This window comes from Dermochelys coriacea, chromosome 10, assembly GCF_009764565.3.
Source record: "Dermochelys coriacea isolate rDerCor1 chromosome 10, rDerCor1.pri.v4, whole genome shotgun sequence".
NCBI lineage: Eukaryota > Metazoa > Chordata > Testudines > Dermochelyidae > Dermochelys > Dermochelys coriacea.
The window spans coordinates 84,875,105-84,889,866 of NC_050077.1; the positions used below are offsets into that span (position 1 = coordinate 84,875,105).

The 14,762-nt window shown below is 50.8% G+C and overlaps 1 protein-coding gene across 6 annotated transcripts in view; it reads left to right on the top strand.

Annotated features, from left to right (window-relative positions):
- Window positions 1–14,762, top strand: part of FRMD5 (FERM domain containing 5) — a 346,861-nt gene that overhangs the window by 306,215 nt on the left and 25,884 nt on the right. For all 6 annotated transcript variants that reach the window (XM_038418836.2, XM_043493290.1, XM_038418838.2 and 3 more), the window contains one exon: window positions 4,168–4,274. In XM_038418836.2, the coding sequence (XP_038274764.1) occupies window positions 4,168–4,274 (107 nt within the window). The remainder of the gene's footprint in view (window positions 1–4,167; window positions 4,275–14,762) is intronic.

Sequence of the window (14,762 nt, forward strand, 5' to 3'; positions counted from 1 at the left end):
TCTGACAAAACAGAGGTTTAGGGTCATCCCAAACATGGGGTTATATCCCTGACCATCTTGGCTGATAACCATTGATGGACCTGTTGTTTATGAAATTACCTCGTTCTTTTCTGAACCCCGCTATACTCTGGGGCCTCACAACATCCCATGGCAGTGAGTTCCATGGGTTAATTGTCCACTATGTGGAGAAAGTATTCTCTCCTGTTTATATTAAACCTGCTGCCTATTAATTTCACCAGATGGTGCCTAGTTTTTGTATTGTGGGAAAGGGGCAAATAACACTTTTCTGTGCACTTTTCCCACTCCACTCATGAGTGTATAGACCTCTCTCATAGCCCCCTTAGTCGCCCTTTTACTAAGCTGACCGGCCCCAATCTTTTTAGTTCTCCCCATATGGAAGCTGCTGCATGCCCCATACCCCTGCTCATCTTCGTTGCCCTTCTCTGCACCTTTTCCAGTTCCGCTATGGCCTTTTGGAAATGGGCAGCCAGAACGGGACACAGTTTTCAAAGTGGGTTTATATGATGGTTATGATCATTTCTGTCTTACTTTCTGTGCCTTTCCTAATAGTTTCTAACATTGTTAGCCTTTTTCACCACTGCTGTGCATTGAACAGAAGTTTTCAGAGAACTACCCATGATGACTACCAAGATCTCTTGTTTGAGTGGTGAAAGCTAATTTAGACCCTATCGTTATATATGTGTAGTTGGGAATATTTTTTCCAATGTACATTACCATGCATTTATCAATGTTGAATTTCACCTGCCATTTTATTCCCCAGTCATCCAGTTTTGTGAGATCCCTTTGCAACTCATTGCTGTCAGCTTTGGTCTTAACTATCCTGAGTAATTTTGTATCATCTGCAAATTTTGCCACCTCGCCGTTTACCCCTTTTCCATATTGTTTATGAACATGTTGAACAGCACTGTCCCAGTACAGACCCTTCAGTGAACCGCTATTTACATCTCTCCACTGTGAGAACTGACCATTTATTCCTACCCTTTGTTTCCTGTCTTTTAACCAGTTACTGATCCAGGAGAGAACCTTCCCTCTTATCCCATGACAGCTTAGTTTCCTTAAAAACCTTTCGTAGGGACTCTGTCAAAACTTTCTGAAAATCCAAGTATATTATATTGACTGGATCACCCTTGTCCACATGCCTGTTGACCCCCTCAAAGAATTTTAATGGATTGGTGAGACATGATTTCCCTTTATACAAGCAGTGTTGACTCTTCCCCAACAAATCATATTCATCTATGGGTCTGATAGTTCTGTTCTTTGCTGAAGTTTCAGCCAGTTTGCCTGGTACTGAAGTCAGGCTTACCAGCCTGTCATTTTCAGGATCACCTGTGGAGCCTTTTTTAAAAATTGGTGTCAAATTAGCTATCCTCCACTCATCTGGTACAAAGACTTGTTTCAGTGATAGCTTACATACCACAGTTAGTTGTTCTGCAATTTCACATTTCAGTTCCTTCAGAACTCTTGGATGATACCATCTCGGCCTGGGGACTTATTAAGAACATAAGAGCGGCCAGACTGGGTCAGACCAAAGGTCCATCTAGCCCAGTATCCTGTCTTCCGACAGTGGCCAAGGCCAGGTGCCCTAGAGGGAATAAACAGAACAGGGAATCATCCAGTGATCCATCCCCTGTCACCCATTCCCAGCTTCTTGCAAACAGGCTAGGGACACCATCCCTGCCCATCCTGCCTAATAGCCATTGACGGACCTATCCGCCATAAACTTATCTAGTTTTTTTTTTTTTAAACTCTGTTATAGTCTTGGCCTTCACAACATCCTCTGGCAAAGAGTTTCACAGGTTGACTGTGCGTTGTGTGAAAAAATCCTTCCTTCAGTTTGTTTTTAAACCTGCTGCCTGTTAACTTCATTTGGTGACCCCTAGTTCCTGCGTTATGAGAAGGAGTAAATAACATTTCCTTGTTTACTTTCTCCACACCAGTCCTGATTGTATAGACCTCTGTCATATGCCCCCTTAATCGTCTCTTTTCCAAGCTGAAATGTCCCAGTTTTATTAATCTCTCCTCATATGGAAGTCGTTCCACACCCCAATTGTTTTTGTTGCCCTTTTCTGAACCCTCTCCAATTCCAATATATCTCTTCTCTTGGCATTGATTTCAGTGGTGCCAGGATGTCATCCAGTATGTCCAATGAGGATCCTTGCTCATCTTTAATCTGCTATTTCTAGTGCACTTGCTTGTGTTGCTTTTTCTGTAGGAGATTCACTGAGTGGCGGATATGGGCTCAGCTTCATATTTGCACAGACATTTGCTCGTGATGATACACTGCAGATTGCAATGGTCCCAACGAAGATTGCAATGTGCCCTTTGCTGACCCACTTCTGTCCCCACCTTCTTCCAAAAGCTTGGGTTTGAAGCCTCGTTCAGTGACGCTCTTTATCTAGTCTCACTCTGTGCAGATATGTTCTGGTGGTGGTTATATTGCTGTTCAGCATGTACTAGCTACAACATGTAAGAATGTCGTTCTGTAACGGAAGCTCTTGTATTTTTGCTATGTGTGAAAATCAGTTTTGAAAAAAACCCACAGTCCAGCTGCTGCAGGATCCTAGGATTGGCTTCCCTGCTTTTGGTGTTTTTGCCAAAGAGGACCTGGACTTTTCTGGTTGTCTCTCCTTACTGCTGCCAGCTACCTTGTTAACCTTTTTCTGGTTGCCATTGTCTGTACTCTCTTTTGTGGGATGTTCAGAGGCACAGTGAGACTTCCAGGATCATTTGTATTGTCTCCAGTCCCTATGCCAGGGAGGAGATCCTTCCATTAGATGCTCTCTGTTAATTGTGCAATATAATTAGGACCCTACCAAATTCACAGCCGTGAAAAACGCATCACGGAAATCTAGTCTCCCCTGTGAAATCTGGTCTCTTGTGTGCTTTTACCATCTGAAGGCAGCACCTCGTCAGCAGCAGCACAGAAGTAAGGCTGGTACTACCGCGACCCCCTACAATAACCTTGTGACCCTCCCATAACCCTCTTTTGAGTCAGGACCCCTACTGTTACAATACTGTGAAATTTCAGATTTAAATAGCTGAAATCATTACATTTACAATTTTAAAAATCCCATGATTGTGAAATTGACCAAAATGGACCATGAATTTGGTAGGGCCCTACATATAATATATCTGCAAGCTGCTTCTCCGCTGCATTACACAAGTGTATCAGAGTCACTCAGTTGTCACTCAGGCCCTGTGTGTAGTGTGTGCACCAAGCAAAAGGTTTCCCCAGTATCTGCCTTTGCTGCTCCTAAAAGCCCAAAAACCTGACAACCGTACTCAGCTTTAGTTTAGTCTAAAATCACCCTTGGCTGAGGAAGGGCTGCATATTTTAGCTCAAAACCACCATGTCACAAGAACTCATTGATTTAATGTCCTTGTGTCCATCCAGCTGTTGCTAAAAGTATCTGCTGATATTTTTGTTGGTTATTCTTTTCCTAGCAGACATCACTGAGCTCAGGTGGGGCCCCAGCACTGCCTGGCAAGGAGCGGTGGTTACATCTGGGGGAGAATTGCTTTGCCTGTAGCTCTGCAGAGGCACTGCTGCTCTGTTACCAGATGCTCAGAGTGGAGCTTTTGCTCCCAGGCATTCACGTGCTTTTGATGGGGCTGAACAAGCAGCAGTTCCAAGACTTCTGTTGACCCCAGGCCTGCTCTTCCTGAGCCCAGATTCCTCTGTGCCCTGGAGAGCAGAACAGTGTGCACTTGGTTTGCTGTGCCTGCAGTGTGACCGCAAAGACGTAGTTTTGCACATCTCTGGAAGAGACTCGTGTTCTTCTAAGTTTTGTAAGGAGGTTGTTTTCTGTCTTGTGTGAAGGGGTTTGGGGGGACTCCAGTGCTTGAGGAGCGGTGGAGGGCGGGGGGGAATAATTACTTGTTTGAAACACCACTCTCAGCTCCCAGCATCCAGATCCTGCAGAGCTCAGGAAAGAAGCCAAAAGCGAAACTGTGCCTGCACACATTCTGCATCTGGCCTCTCCACGCCTGGTGTGGCAGCCCTGTGCCCGGCTCCTGAGCGGCTTGCTAAGGGGAGCACAGCCGTGTGCATTTTGATTAAGTTGCACCTGCCTGGTTCTGCCTCTCACTTGGTTTCCTTTTACTAGTCCCTAGGTGTCAGCGCTCATCTCTTTTCTGTTTCTATAGAGCAGGATTGGTTCCTAGCCGCAGCTGTCCTTCTATCACTCATGGGCCAAGACTCAGCAGTGTCCCCAGGACTCGAAGGAGAGCTGTTCACATATCGATCATGGAAGGTGAGCTCGGGGCCTGGATAACTCTGGCTGTGTTTTACATGCATTCACGGTGTACCATTCCCATTCTCCTCCCTCTCAGAGTGCAGTTAATGATGCTTGAGCTGGATCAATGTTCCTTGTCCCCTCCTGAATGGAATAATTGCTAGTTAGTGCAGAGAATGCCTGGCTGAGAGCAGAGGTATTCAGCTGCACACTCATTTGTGGCTCACTTCCATTAAGAAATCACCTAGGAGTCCAGGGGATGTTTCTGCCTTACCAGCTAGCAACGTATGTGCTGATTTCTTCTCCCCTTTTCCTCTGCTTCAGTCACCAGTAAAGGGGAGATGTCAATCAGCACCACGAGGCTGTAGCTGCTCATCCACTCAGAAGGGCCTGCTCAGGAAGGATCAAAGGATCTAGTCAAATACAGCAATGGGCAGTTCATCTCCATTACAGAAACAAGAATAGATCTTAGCAGCTTCTTGGCATTAGTCAAAAGAAGGGGACTCCCACGCCAATGAAATGTGTGGGTGGGTGTGGTTAGAGAGAGCTATATGGACCCCAGATGCCAAAGGTGGGTACAGATTATTTGGAGTAGTTGACTCTAGGGTAATGGGCATTTATCTGTGTAATGATGTATATTACATACACAAACAGAGAGCTATGCACATGCACATATATAGTTCTATAGGTACGACATACATATGTGCCTAGACATGTATAACTATATATTGCACCAAAGGGAATAACATGCTATCTTGTAAAAATTCCCAGTGGCACAATCTGATGTTCTGACCTGAGAGCTGTGGACCAGCCCTAGCAGCTCATGGTGCATTAGGGAAAAGCACAGGAATGTGGGGCTGGAAAAGACCTCAAGAGGTCATGTAGTTCTGCTGCCTGCACTGAGGCAGGACCGTGAACCTAGAGCTTCCCTGATGGGTTTGTCCAACCTCTTCTTAGAAACCCTGCAATGACGGGGCTTCCGCAGCCTCCCTACGGACTCTGCTCCAGGGCTTAACTAGAGTTAGAAAGTTCTTCCTAAGAGCCAATCTAAATCTCCTTGCTGCAAAATGAGCTCATGACTTCTTGTGAGTGTGGAGAACCATGAATCACCATACTCTTTATGGAAAGAACAGGAGTCCTTGTGGCACCTTAGAGACTAACAAATTTATTAGAGCATAAGCTTTCGTGCGCTACAGCTCACTTCATCAGATGCACAGAATGGAACATATAGTAAGAAGATAGATATATACATACTGAGAACATGAAAAGGTAGAGTAAGAGGCTAATTAATTAAGATCCTCTTTATAACATATTTGATGACTGTTATCACTGCTCCACCCCCAGTTTTGTCTTCGCTAGACTAAACCTGTCCAGTACTTTCAACCTTTCCTCATCGGTTGTGTTTTGTATATCTCTCCTTATTTTTGTTGCTCTCCTCTGGACTCTCCAATTAAGGAGTTCAGGGGAGCTGCCGTGGGAGTTTAACAGGAGTTTCTGTATGTGCTGGATGCCCCTGAACTCGAGCTAGCTGGGGCATTGATTACATGGAAACATGTTTCATTAATCACTAAGAAAATATTTACAGGTCACTTACAAGGAAAGAAAATGGTTTTGGTCATTAACTCCCACAGAAATCAGGGCTCTGGTATATTGACAGGGTTGCTGGCTTTGTAGCAATTCTGCCCAGCAGAGGATAGATGAAAGGAGTAACAGGTGTTCCCTGGATTTTACGGCAGTGCACTTAGCTGGAAGTACCTGAGGCCTAGGGTTTAATGCCACTCACCTAGAACTAACTCTGAATTCTCCCAAGAAATGAGTTCATAGCTTATTATAAGCAGAGTTGAGTGATCAATTCATAGCAAGTAATATGGCCAACTCATTTAGCTGCTGCTTCTCTTTGTGATTTTCTGTGAGCAGCTTTCACATTTCTCAGATATATTTGCTATTTGAGATTATCTGTCAAAAACTTCCTGCAAATGATTCTGTTGGTGGTTCACGAGAAGTTTATTGTGCATATTTGATATTCCAAATGTATTTGTTAGTTTTGACTGGACATGTAGATCACATGATTGTGTTCTGGTCCCTGGTTGGATACAAATAATTCTTAGAATCAGGCTTCCACTGTGGTTCCTCGCTTGTATTAGTTAAAAGGCGCTTTTGGTGCATATTCCCTAGCGTTCCTCTAAAATCACCGTGTCCGTGAACATTCCTGCAGGAAAACTCATTCACTAGAATATTTGAGGAAAGCAAATGAAAGGGGGGGAGGAACACTGCCCAAGCAATTTGAATTGGTATTTGATCAAATATTTGCAGAAATGTTTCCTCTCCACTCTGTTTATAATCATAGCATAGGAAAGCTAAAATTGTCACCGGGGCATTAGCTGTTCGTATCTCATAGGGAAGAGTGATATCAGGGAAAACAACCTTTCTTTTAAATTAATTTATTTTATAGACTCAGGACTTACAATAGCAATAAGAAACACTACTGCAGCCCCTTCATTGAGGGGTATTTTCTTGCACCATGCAACCTGATCGGAAAGATGGGAGCTGGAGGGATTGTTGAAATAACGTATCCCGAGTTTTTCTAGAGATGTGCTTAACTGCTCTCAAGGTTGCTTTTGTTGCTTAGAAGCTGTCCTGATGTAAGATTCCAGCACAGGCTAAGTTGAAACAACACAGTTGTGGAACAGAAGTTTCAGGTGCAGAAGAACGGAGTAGGATTTCTTAGGAACTGGATTTAGTGTGTGTCAGATTGCAGTGGATACTCCATTGTGTTAAGCCATATAACTCTGCTAGGCGGGGCCTGGGCCCTGCAGCACCCCGGCTGCTCCTGGAGCCCATATCTCCTGAGCGCACACTCCACTCTTGGCAGAGGTTTAGTGATGTACAGAAAAGGGAACAGAAATGAGACAGTGCTTATGGCATAGCCCATGACCTGAGTGCAGGGGCCTAGCGGTACAAGCCTGGTGCGCTAACGGACAGCATGAGCTACCCACCCCTAGGTTGGCATTTTATATTCAGATCGAAGGGCTGTGACTTCCTTTCCTTGGGGTGAGAGACTTCCCAGCCTGCCTTGCTAGCTCTAGTCAGACTCCTTGTGGCGACATCTGAAAAAGTGTGGGGGATAACCATTGTGGCCATTATCTGTCCCTCCCCACCACTGCTGTCCTGGCACCTTCCCTCTGGGACCTCGCCAGGATCCCCAGGCATTAAGGAATGAAGCTTTGCACGCTTGTGAGGTAGGGATGGGTTGTTAGTTCTGTTAACAAAGAGTCATATTGCGAGTGACTTGCCCAAGGCCACACATATCTGGGGACGCAGCCCAGATTCAGCTCTGCATGGCACCAAGGCACAAATCCATTGAAATTGTTGGGAGCTACGGAGAGGCCAGGACATTCCCTGGGAACTTGTAGCCATTAATTTCCTCTTTGGAGCCACTGCGATGGAGCCGTGTGTGTCTTCGAGGAGCCAGGTGGGATGCTCAGCACAGGAAGGTTAATGCAGCCTGTTAACGAGCCATTAGCATGGCACGCTCCTGCTTCTTGGAGCAGCAGTAACTTTGCGTGTGGGTTTTACATGTGGCGGCGGGGTGGGGAAGGTATGTGCACATCAGGAGGCGGCTGGGTATTGCTGCTGCTAGGCACCAGGGATGAGGAAGGAGGGAGCCGAGAGCCAGTCAGGCACAAGGCCAGACATCCCCTTTGTCGTCATACAGACCCAGGCTTCTCCCCCTAGTGTGGGCCACTGGGCCGTGTCTGCTGGGCCATGGCCCAGGGTGGGAATAGCAGGGCTGCTGCAGATCAGGCCTGAGACCAGCAGCAGAGCAGGGGGACGAGGGGCACAGCTGGCCAGTCCCCTCCCGCCGGTCTAAGAGGCCATTGTCGGGCCAGAGCAGACTCCAGTCAGGGCACAGCGCTGGTGCTGCTGTCTGCCCAGTCAGGCATTTTCCCTTGGGGCTTGGACTGAACCCCAGGGCCATCCGGGGGCAGGGGAGGAATTCTCCGGCCCGCGGGGATCTCTGAGAGAGCAGCAGCAGACACACAGGGGGCAGGAGGTGAGGAGGGTGAAGCCCACTGAGGTCTGTGTGTGTGAGCATGCACATCTGAGCCCGGCTCCCAGCAGGACGGCCTCTCCTCTCTCCCTGCAGAGCTTAACAGAAGGCTCAGGGGATTTGTCTTTGCTGCACTAAGAGGTGCCTGGAAGAACAACCCTCCGAGCAGGACAGGGCTAAACCCAAACGAAGTCCACCCCTGGCTCTAGCTTGACTCATGCGCCGTGGATGCTCGAGAGCCTAATTCATAACGCAGACGAATTGCACAGGGGCTGGCTGCCTTGGCTGCTGTTCTGTGGCCCGGAGGGTTGTGCCATGTATCCCATTAGACACGGAGGGTGTTGGTGCAGGGAGAGGACACAAGAGGAGGAGTTGCAGGCGCCTCTTGCCTGCCTGTCGGCTTAGACACTTCCAGGGCCTGCTGTGAATCTTCCCCCATGGGAACCAACCTAACCTCACCTCTCTTCTTCCTCCGGTCATCTCAACGTCGCTGATCAGCCTCCTTCTTCTCCACCCAGCCACTGCCAGCTGCTCTCTGAAGAGCTCCTAGCCAGAGGCCTAGACCCACACTGCTCCCAAGGGAGCTCCTTCCCCGTTCCTGAGCCCAGCCCTCCCGTCTAAGGGACAGAAACTTAGTACCATACAACAGAATGTCGGGTTCTCTAGTGACGTTTCACGGTCAGCATCTCCCCACGCTCTCTTCTGCGGATTGCCAAGGCTGGTCATTTATATTGTGCTGTCGGGATGTCTGGTGGTCCACAGAGATGGCAGAAGGCAGGTCCCTGCCCTGAATTAATACATATTGCAGATGCCACAGCAGAGAAGTGGCCCTTGTGTAACAGACATGAACCACGTTTCTCGTGCGTTTGAGTGAGTTGTTTCAGTTCTGGCTGCAAACTTGCACTCTGGATGGAGCTGGGGGAGCCAACGTACGTTTCCTCCTCTGAACAGTCCTGTCTCCTCCTTCCCTTTTGTGGGGGGGGGGGGGGGGCTGCACCAAGCAGGGGTGTCCATTCACCGCCCATCAGCATTGCCACTCCGTCCCTGAGGCTGTGGAACGCCAGGGGGAGTGGCTGCCCCCCATGCACTATGGTGGCCTCCTGCGTGTCTCACACGGAAACTGCTCTGCTGATTGTTCTTTACTTGTTTTGGTGACCGATGGAACTTCATTGCTCTGCTCTGACAATGAAAGTGAAGGTTTTAGGAGAGCCTGGGGGTGTGTGAGATGGGCTGGGCCTGCTTTAATTCAGGGTCCAGCAGCAATCCAGCATGCGGTCCATTTCTCTGTGGCTGGTTTATCACTCAGCTAGGAAAGTTTCCTCAAGGCTAAAACTAGATACACAAGGACTTGGCCAGGGAATATTTCTCCCCTTCCCCCAACCTTTATAATCACATTTCTCTATAATCACCTTTATAATCCTGTTTCTGAGCTGGAGGAGGGGAAGTCTTCCAGGGATTTGGTGAGTTCATGAACTATAAACTTCTTTTTAATTTTAAACCTGGCCACCAGGCTGTGGTGCGGCCCGCACAGAGCAGGCTCTTTGTGACAGAGTGTCACTGACCCTCCCCTCATTGTATCTGGAACATCTGTGATGGTGTTTTGCACACACAAAAGCTGCATTTGTGCGTGCCATACAGATCCAAGGCAGGGAGATTCTGCTCTGCACATGCAAACCTATGCACCCACATGTGTGAACACAGGTACGGTGGCCTGCTGAAAATGTGGCTGAGGGCCTGACACTGATCTCTTATGGTGGCAAATCCAGAGTAATTCCCAGGAAGACGGCAGAGCTACGCCAGTGGAAGTGAGATCAGAATCAGGCCCTGGCTCCTCGGCTGCCGAGGGACTTTCATTCCCAGGTTTCTTCCGGGATACACTTAAAAACCAAATAAAAACAATCGTTTTGAATTGTCAGGCTAACGTTTGTGTGGGTTAAGAGAATTGCATCTTGCTTTTAAGGTGGCTGGTAGCTATTTTCAGTCTTAGCCCTGGTGTAACAAGCTGATGGCCTGAGCATTCCCTTGGTTTCTTCACAACCTGTCTGCAGAGGCAGCAATCCCTGTGTAGGCTGGGCAGTGACAATGCCCCTTGCCCGACCACCATCCTTACCCTTCCCGGACCGTTGCTCTCTTCTGCCCACTTTGGAGAGAGGTGGCTCCCTGGCTGGGCGAAAACCTGGCCCAGGTCATATTTGCTAGCCCTAAGGCTGCTGGGCGCTCCCACTGCCAAGAGAGCCTTGTGCACCTGACCTTAGGCTGGGGCTTAAGAACCAGACTTTAGCCCCAGGAGCCTCAGCAGCCAGGGAATTAGTCGTATTTTAATGCTTCCAGGTACATAAAGGCGATTCAGTAGCAAACAGCTCGTCAGTGCTCTGCTGTCTCCCAGCGGTTGGCTGGCAGGGGCGGGAGGTGACGCTTAGGAACAGAAACCCTGTGTTTTCAAAGTGTGCACAGCCTTGTAGCGTGGGAACCTGTGCTAACGGGGATGAGAGGTGTGCGACCAGGCGTTCCTTTGATAACTTACCCTAGCTGGCCCTGTGCAGAGGGGAGGGGGTTGTTCTCTCAGGGCTCCCCCATCACTACAAAGCTCGTGGTGCAAGAGCTAGTGGCAGCTTTCAAATAAAAATGAACATAGGGACGGTTGAATCACCGTCACTAATGCCCAGATGCTTGGTGGGAGTTCTGGGCAACGAAAAGATTCCTGCTGGTGAAAGTGAAACCACTGCTAAGTCTGTCCGCTTCACTGAAATATCTGCCTGCTGACTGAAAACAGCCCTTCCCAGAGACAGATAGCTCTCTTCTCCGGTGGGAGGGGAAAGGCATCCCGGCCAAACAGATCCTTTCCTTCCTGGGCAGCAGCTGATGGTGCCAGGGAAAGGAAACGGTGGTGTAAATCCCAGGGGATAAGAGGTGTGTTGAGCAGGGTTGCCTGCCAGTCACTGTGTCCTAGCCCAAATAACACTTTCCGTGGGAAACAAGCCCAACGCAGCCCTGCACTCAGCTGCATCGGGAAGCTTGGTGCAGAGCTAGTCCCCACTGCAGATGCTGAATGCCCGTGTTAAACAGGCTGGCGCACGGAACAGGGACTCATACAGACGGAGCCTCCTACGGGAAAGGCTGTTGTGCCTCGGCGTTTCCCAAAAGCCAGTGTATTCCGGTTCCGACGCAGCACGATTGCAGGGCCCAGGCCTGCCCCCTTGTAGCCAGAGAGTTTTGCCACTGTCCTCAGTGGAGGCAGGATTGGGCCCATAGTACATTCTAGCGCAGGGGTGGGCAAACTACCGCCTGTGGGCCAGATCCAGCCCGTCAGGGCTTTGGATCTGGCCTGTGGGATTGCCACCCCCATGGTGCCACGGGGCTAAGGCAGATTCCCTGCGGCCCCTTGGGGGGGGCAGAGGGCTCCATGCGCTGCCCTCACCTGCGGGTACCTCCCCCGCAGTTCTTATTGGCTGGGAATGGGGAACCGCAGCCAATGGGAGCTTTGGGGGGGGTACCCACAGGTGAGGGCAGTGCACGGAGCCCTCTGCCCTCTCCCCCTTCCCCAGGGACGTGGTGCTGGGCACTTCTGGGAGCGGTGCGGGGCCAAGGCAGGCAGGGAGCCTGCCTTAGCCCCACTCGGAGCCGCTCGAGGTAAGCGGCGCAGGGCCAGAGCCCACACCTCAACCCCCTGCCCTGAGCCGCCTCCCACACTACGCTCCCCTCCCTGCACCCCAATCCCCTGCCCTGAGCCCCTTCCTACACACCGCACCCCAACCCCCTCCCCCAGCCCTACATTCATGGCCCTGCATGCAATTTCCCCACCCAGATGTGGCCCTCGGACCAAAAAGTTTGCCCACCCCTGTTCTAGGGGGTGCTGAGCAGAGGAGGTAAAGGATTGGTTTGTATATGGTGAATATCAGATGGATTTCTGTGCTGACTGGCTGGGTGGGGGTCAGCCCCGGAGCCCATGGCCAGCCCCGTTGTGTTGTTGTGACACAGGACTTAGTGCTGTAGCACAGTCAAATGGGCCACAAAAGGATCACCGGGAAAGCAAGCAGGGAATTAAATAACATTTAAGACCGTTATTCTAACCAACCCCCCAGCTCCCCCAGGCTGCCCACCCCCAGCGCTGCAGCTGCCTTTCCTCACTCTCACTTCAGCTGGGTACCAGGAAACGTGGGATCCCAAAATAGCGCTGGCTCCAGGGTCAGCTGCACCGCAGTCATTGTGCCATTGGGTGACGCGGCTGCAGCCCTCACCCTGCATTCCCGCACTTCCTGCGCCGGCTCCGGCCCGTGCCCTGCTGCTGAGCGCAGAGGCTGCAGGAAGTGGGCTAGTCCAAGGCTACCATGGGGAAGTGTCTGATAAAGATTAAAACGAAAGATACTGTCCATCTGCGGATAATCAACCACTGCTGCCGGGATGTGAAGGTGCGAGTGCTGAACCTGGGCCCCCGGCTGCTGGCCAAAGCCCTCAGTGCCTCGCCTCTCCTCCCGGCCCTCCCTGGCTTCACCCGCGATGCACCACGGGACCAGCACGAGGTGCTCACACCAGGTAACTAGCGGCCACGTCCCTGCTTGGGAGTCGCTGTTTGGTGTTTTGCCGTTCCCAGTTAGCCTGTTCGTACACCCGAACGTCCCCAGCACCCTGTGTGCGCTGGCCGGACGGCGCTACTGCTCGCTACTCCCCTCCCGCAGAGCCAGGCCTTGGGCGAGTGGAATGGGCACCCTTGCTCCAGGTTCAAATCAACATTGTGTCCCCTCCTGCGCACCCCACAGCAGCTGGCCTGTGTTACCGCTGGGCCTGCACCACGGGGTTAAGTCTGGCTCCAGCCTTTCCCAGAGCTCGGTATGGTTGGAGCTGGTGGCTTTGATCAGTCTCTGAGCGAGAAGAGCCAGGAGGGACGGTTGTGGGGGCTGAATAGGAAGGTCCCCAGGGCAGGGGTCCATGGACAGAGAGTGCTCGTTCTGACACTTTCAGGAGCTCAGATACCAGGGTGATGGGCAGCAGCAGAAAACCCAAAGCTCGCTGTGCAAGGCTCCAGCCAACGTTCTGCCCCAACAAAAAGATTCATGGCTGCAGCCTGGGGATTGGTTTACAGAAACTTTTAGCCTCATTAGAACAAAAATACCTATCAGGGTGCGAACATTTTCATTGCTCTGCTGTGCTTAGCGCTGGGGCCATCCTGCATGCTGTCAGGCAGGGGTGGGAAAATGCCTCCTGGAGCAAGTCATTTATTTTAAAACGACTGGGTGCAGGAGGGCTGCGTACTCAGGAAGTAGCCCAGCGTGAGAGCTGGAAAATATGATGGGGAGGATTCCACACTTGGCTGAAAGCAGGTTCAGCCCCCAACCCAGCGGGCTGGTGATTGCTCGCTCCAGGGGAACCAGTAGCAGTGTTTGCGCTACTGCAATTATCATGTTCTCGTCTTACCGCAGTCACGGGCAGGGGACCTGATGGGAGGGGGACCAGGCACTTTTCGCTGTTATGCCTAAGGAGGAAATGCAGCCCTAGGCAGAGCGGCTGGTATGAGACCTAGCCCCACTTCTTCAGGCCGAAGCTGTCTGGGTTTTGTACTTGCCCAGCAGGGGATTTCCCCATGTGAGAGCTGGGCAATGCTATTGGCCCTATTCCCAGAGGCCCGTCCATCCCCTCCCACTGCCTATGGGCGGCCAAGGTGCTGATCTCACCGTAGCTGCCAGTGTCTTCACGTATGGGCCCCTGTGACAACAGAACCGACTTTCTGGGGCTTCACCAGCACAGGTGCCAGACACAGTGGGAGGGAGGCTGTTGTTCTACAGCTTAACGAATTCACCCCCCCCCCCAGCAGAGGGAGATTTAGCTTCAGGTGGGGGCCAGAGAGGGACTCCAGCCATGGATGGAAAGTCAGCAGGCAGGATGGGTGCAGAGTTGAGGCTGGTGATGGAAACATAAGTGTCCTTCCCAAATTTCTAGATTGGGAGGTTGGCTTTTAATGCCCAAGGACACTCACTCAGCAGTGTTTTAAAGGGAAGGCTTGTGTCACGGTATTTTGGCTGGGCAGTCGACACATACGCACTGCTTCTACATGCTTGAGAGGGGCTAGGACTATTTGATACCATACCTAAGCACTAAATCAGGCTCTCGCCTCTAGGGGCCTGATAGCAGGCGACACGGGCGCGTCACTGGAACGGGATGCTGTAAGCAGCACCTTAATGCAGCTCCCAAGGCCTCAGGTACTCTCGCAGGGCGCTTGTTGCAAAAGCTATTCGGTTGGTGCGCTAACAGCGCGGCTTAGACCTGCAGGCCACGAGCGGGGGCAGTGGGCGTTACATTAAGCCCCCCAGGGTGCTCGTACGAATGGCTCAAGCTGCGCTTGCTGTCCCAGCACAGGCAGCGGGAAGGAGAGGGGTTTGCGCCTCGCTGCACCACCTGCACCCACGTGAGCTGGTGGGTTGGATTTTAAGTGGGCAGCAGCCTATTGGCCCACTGCACTT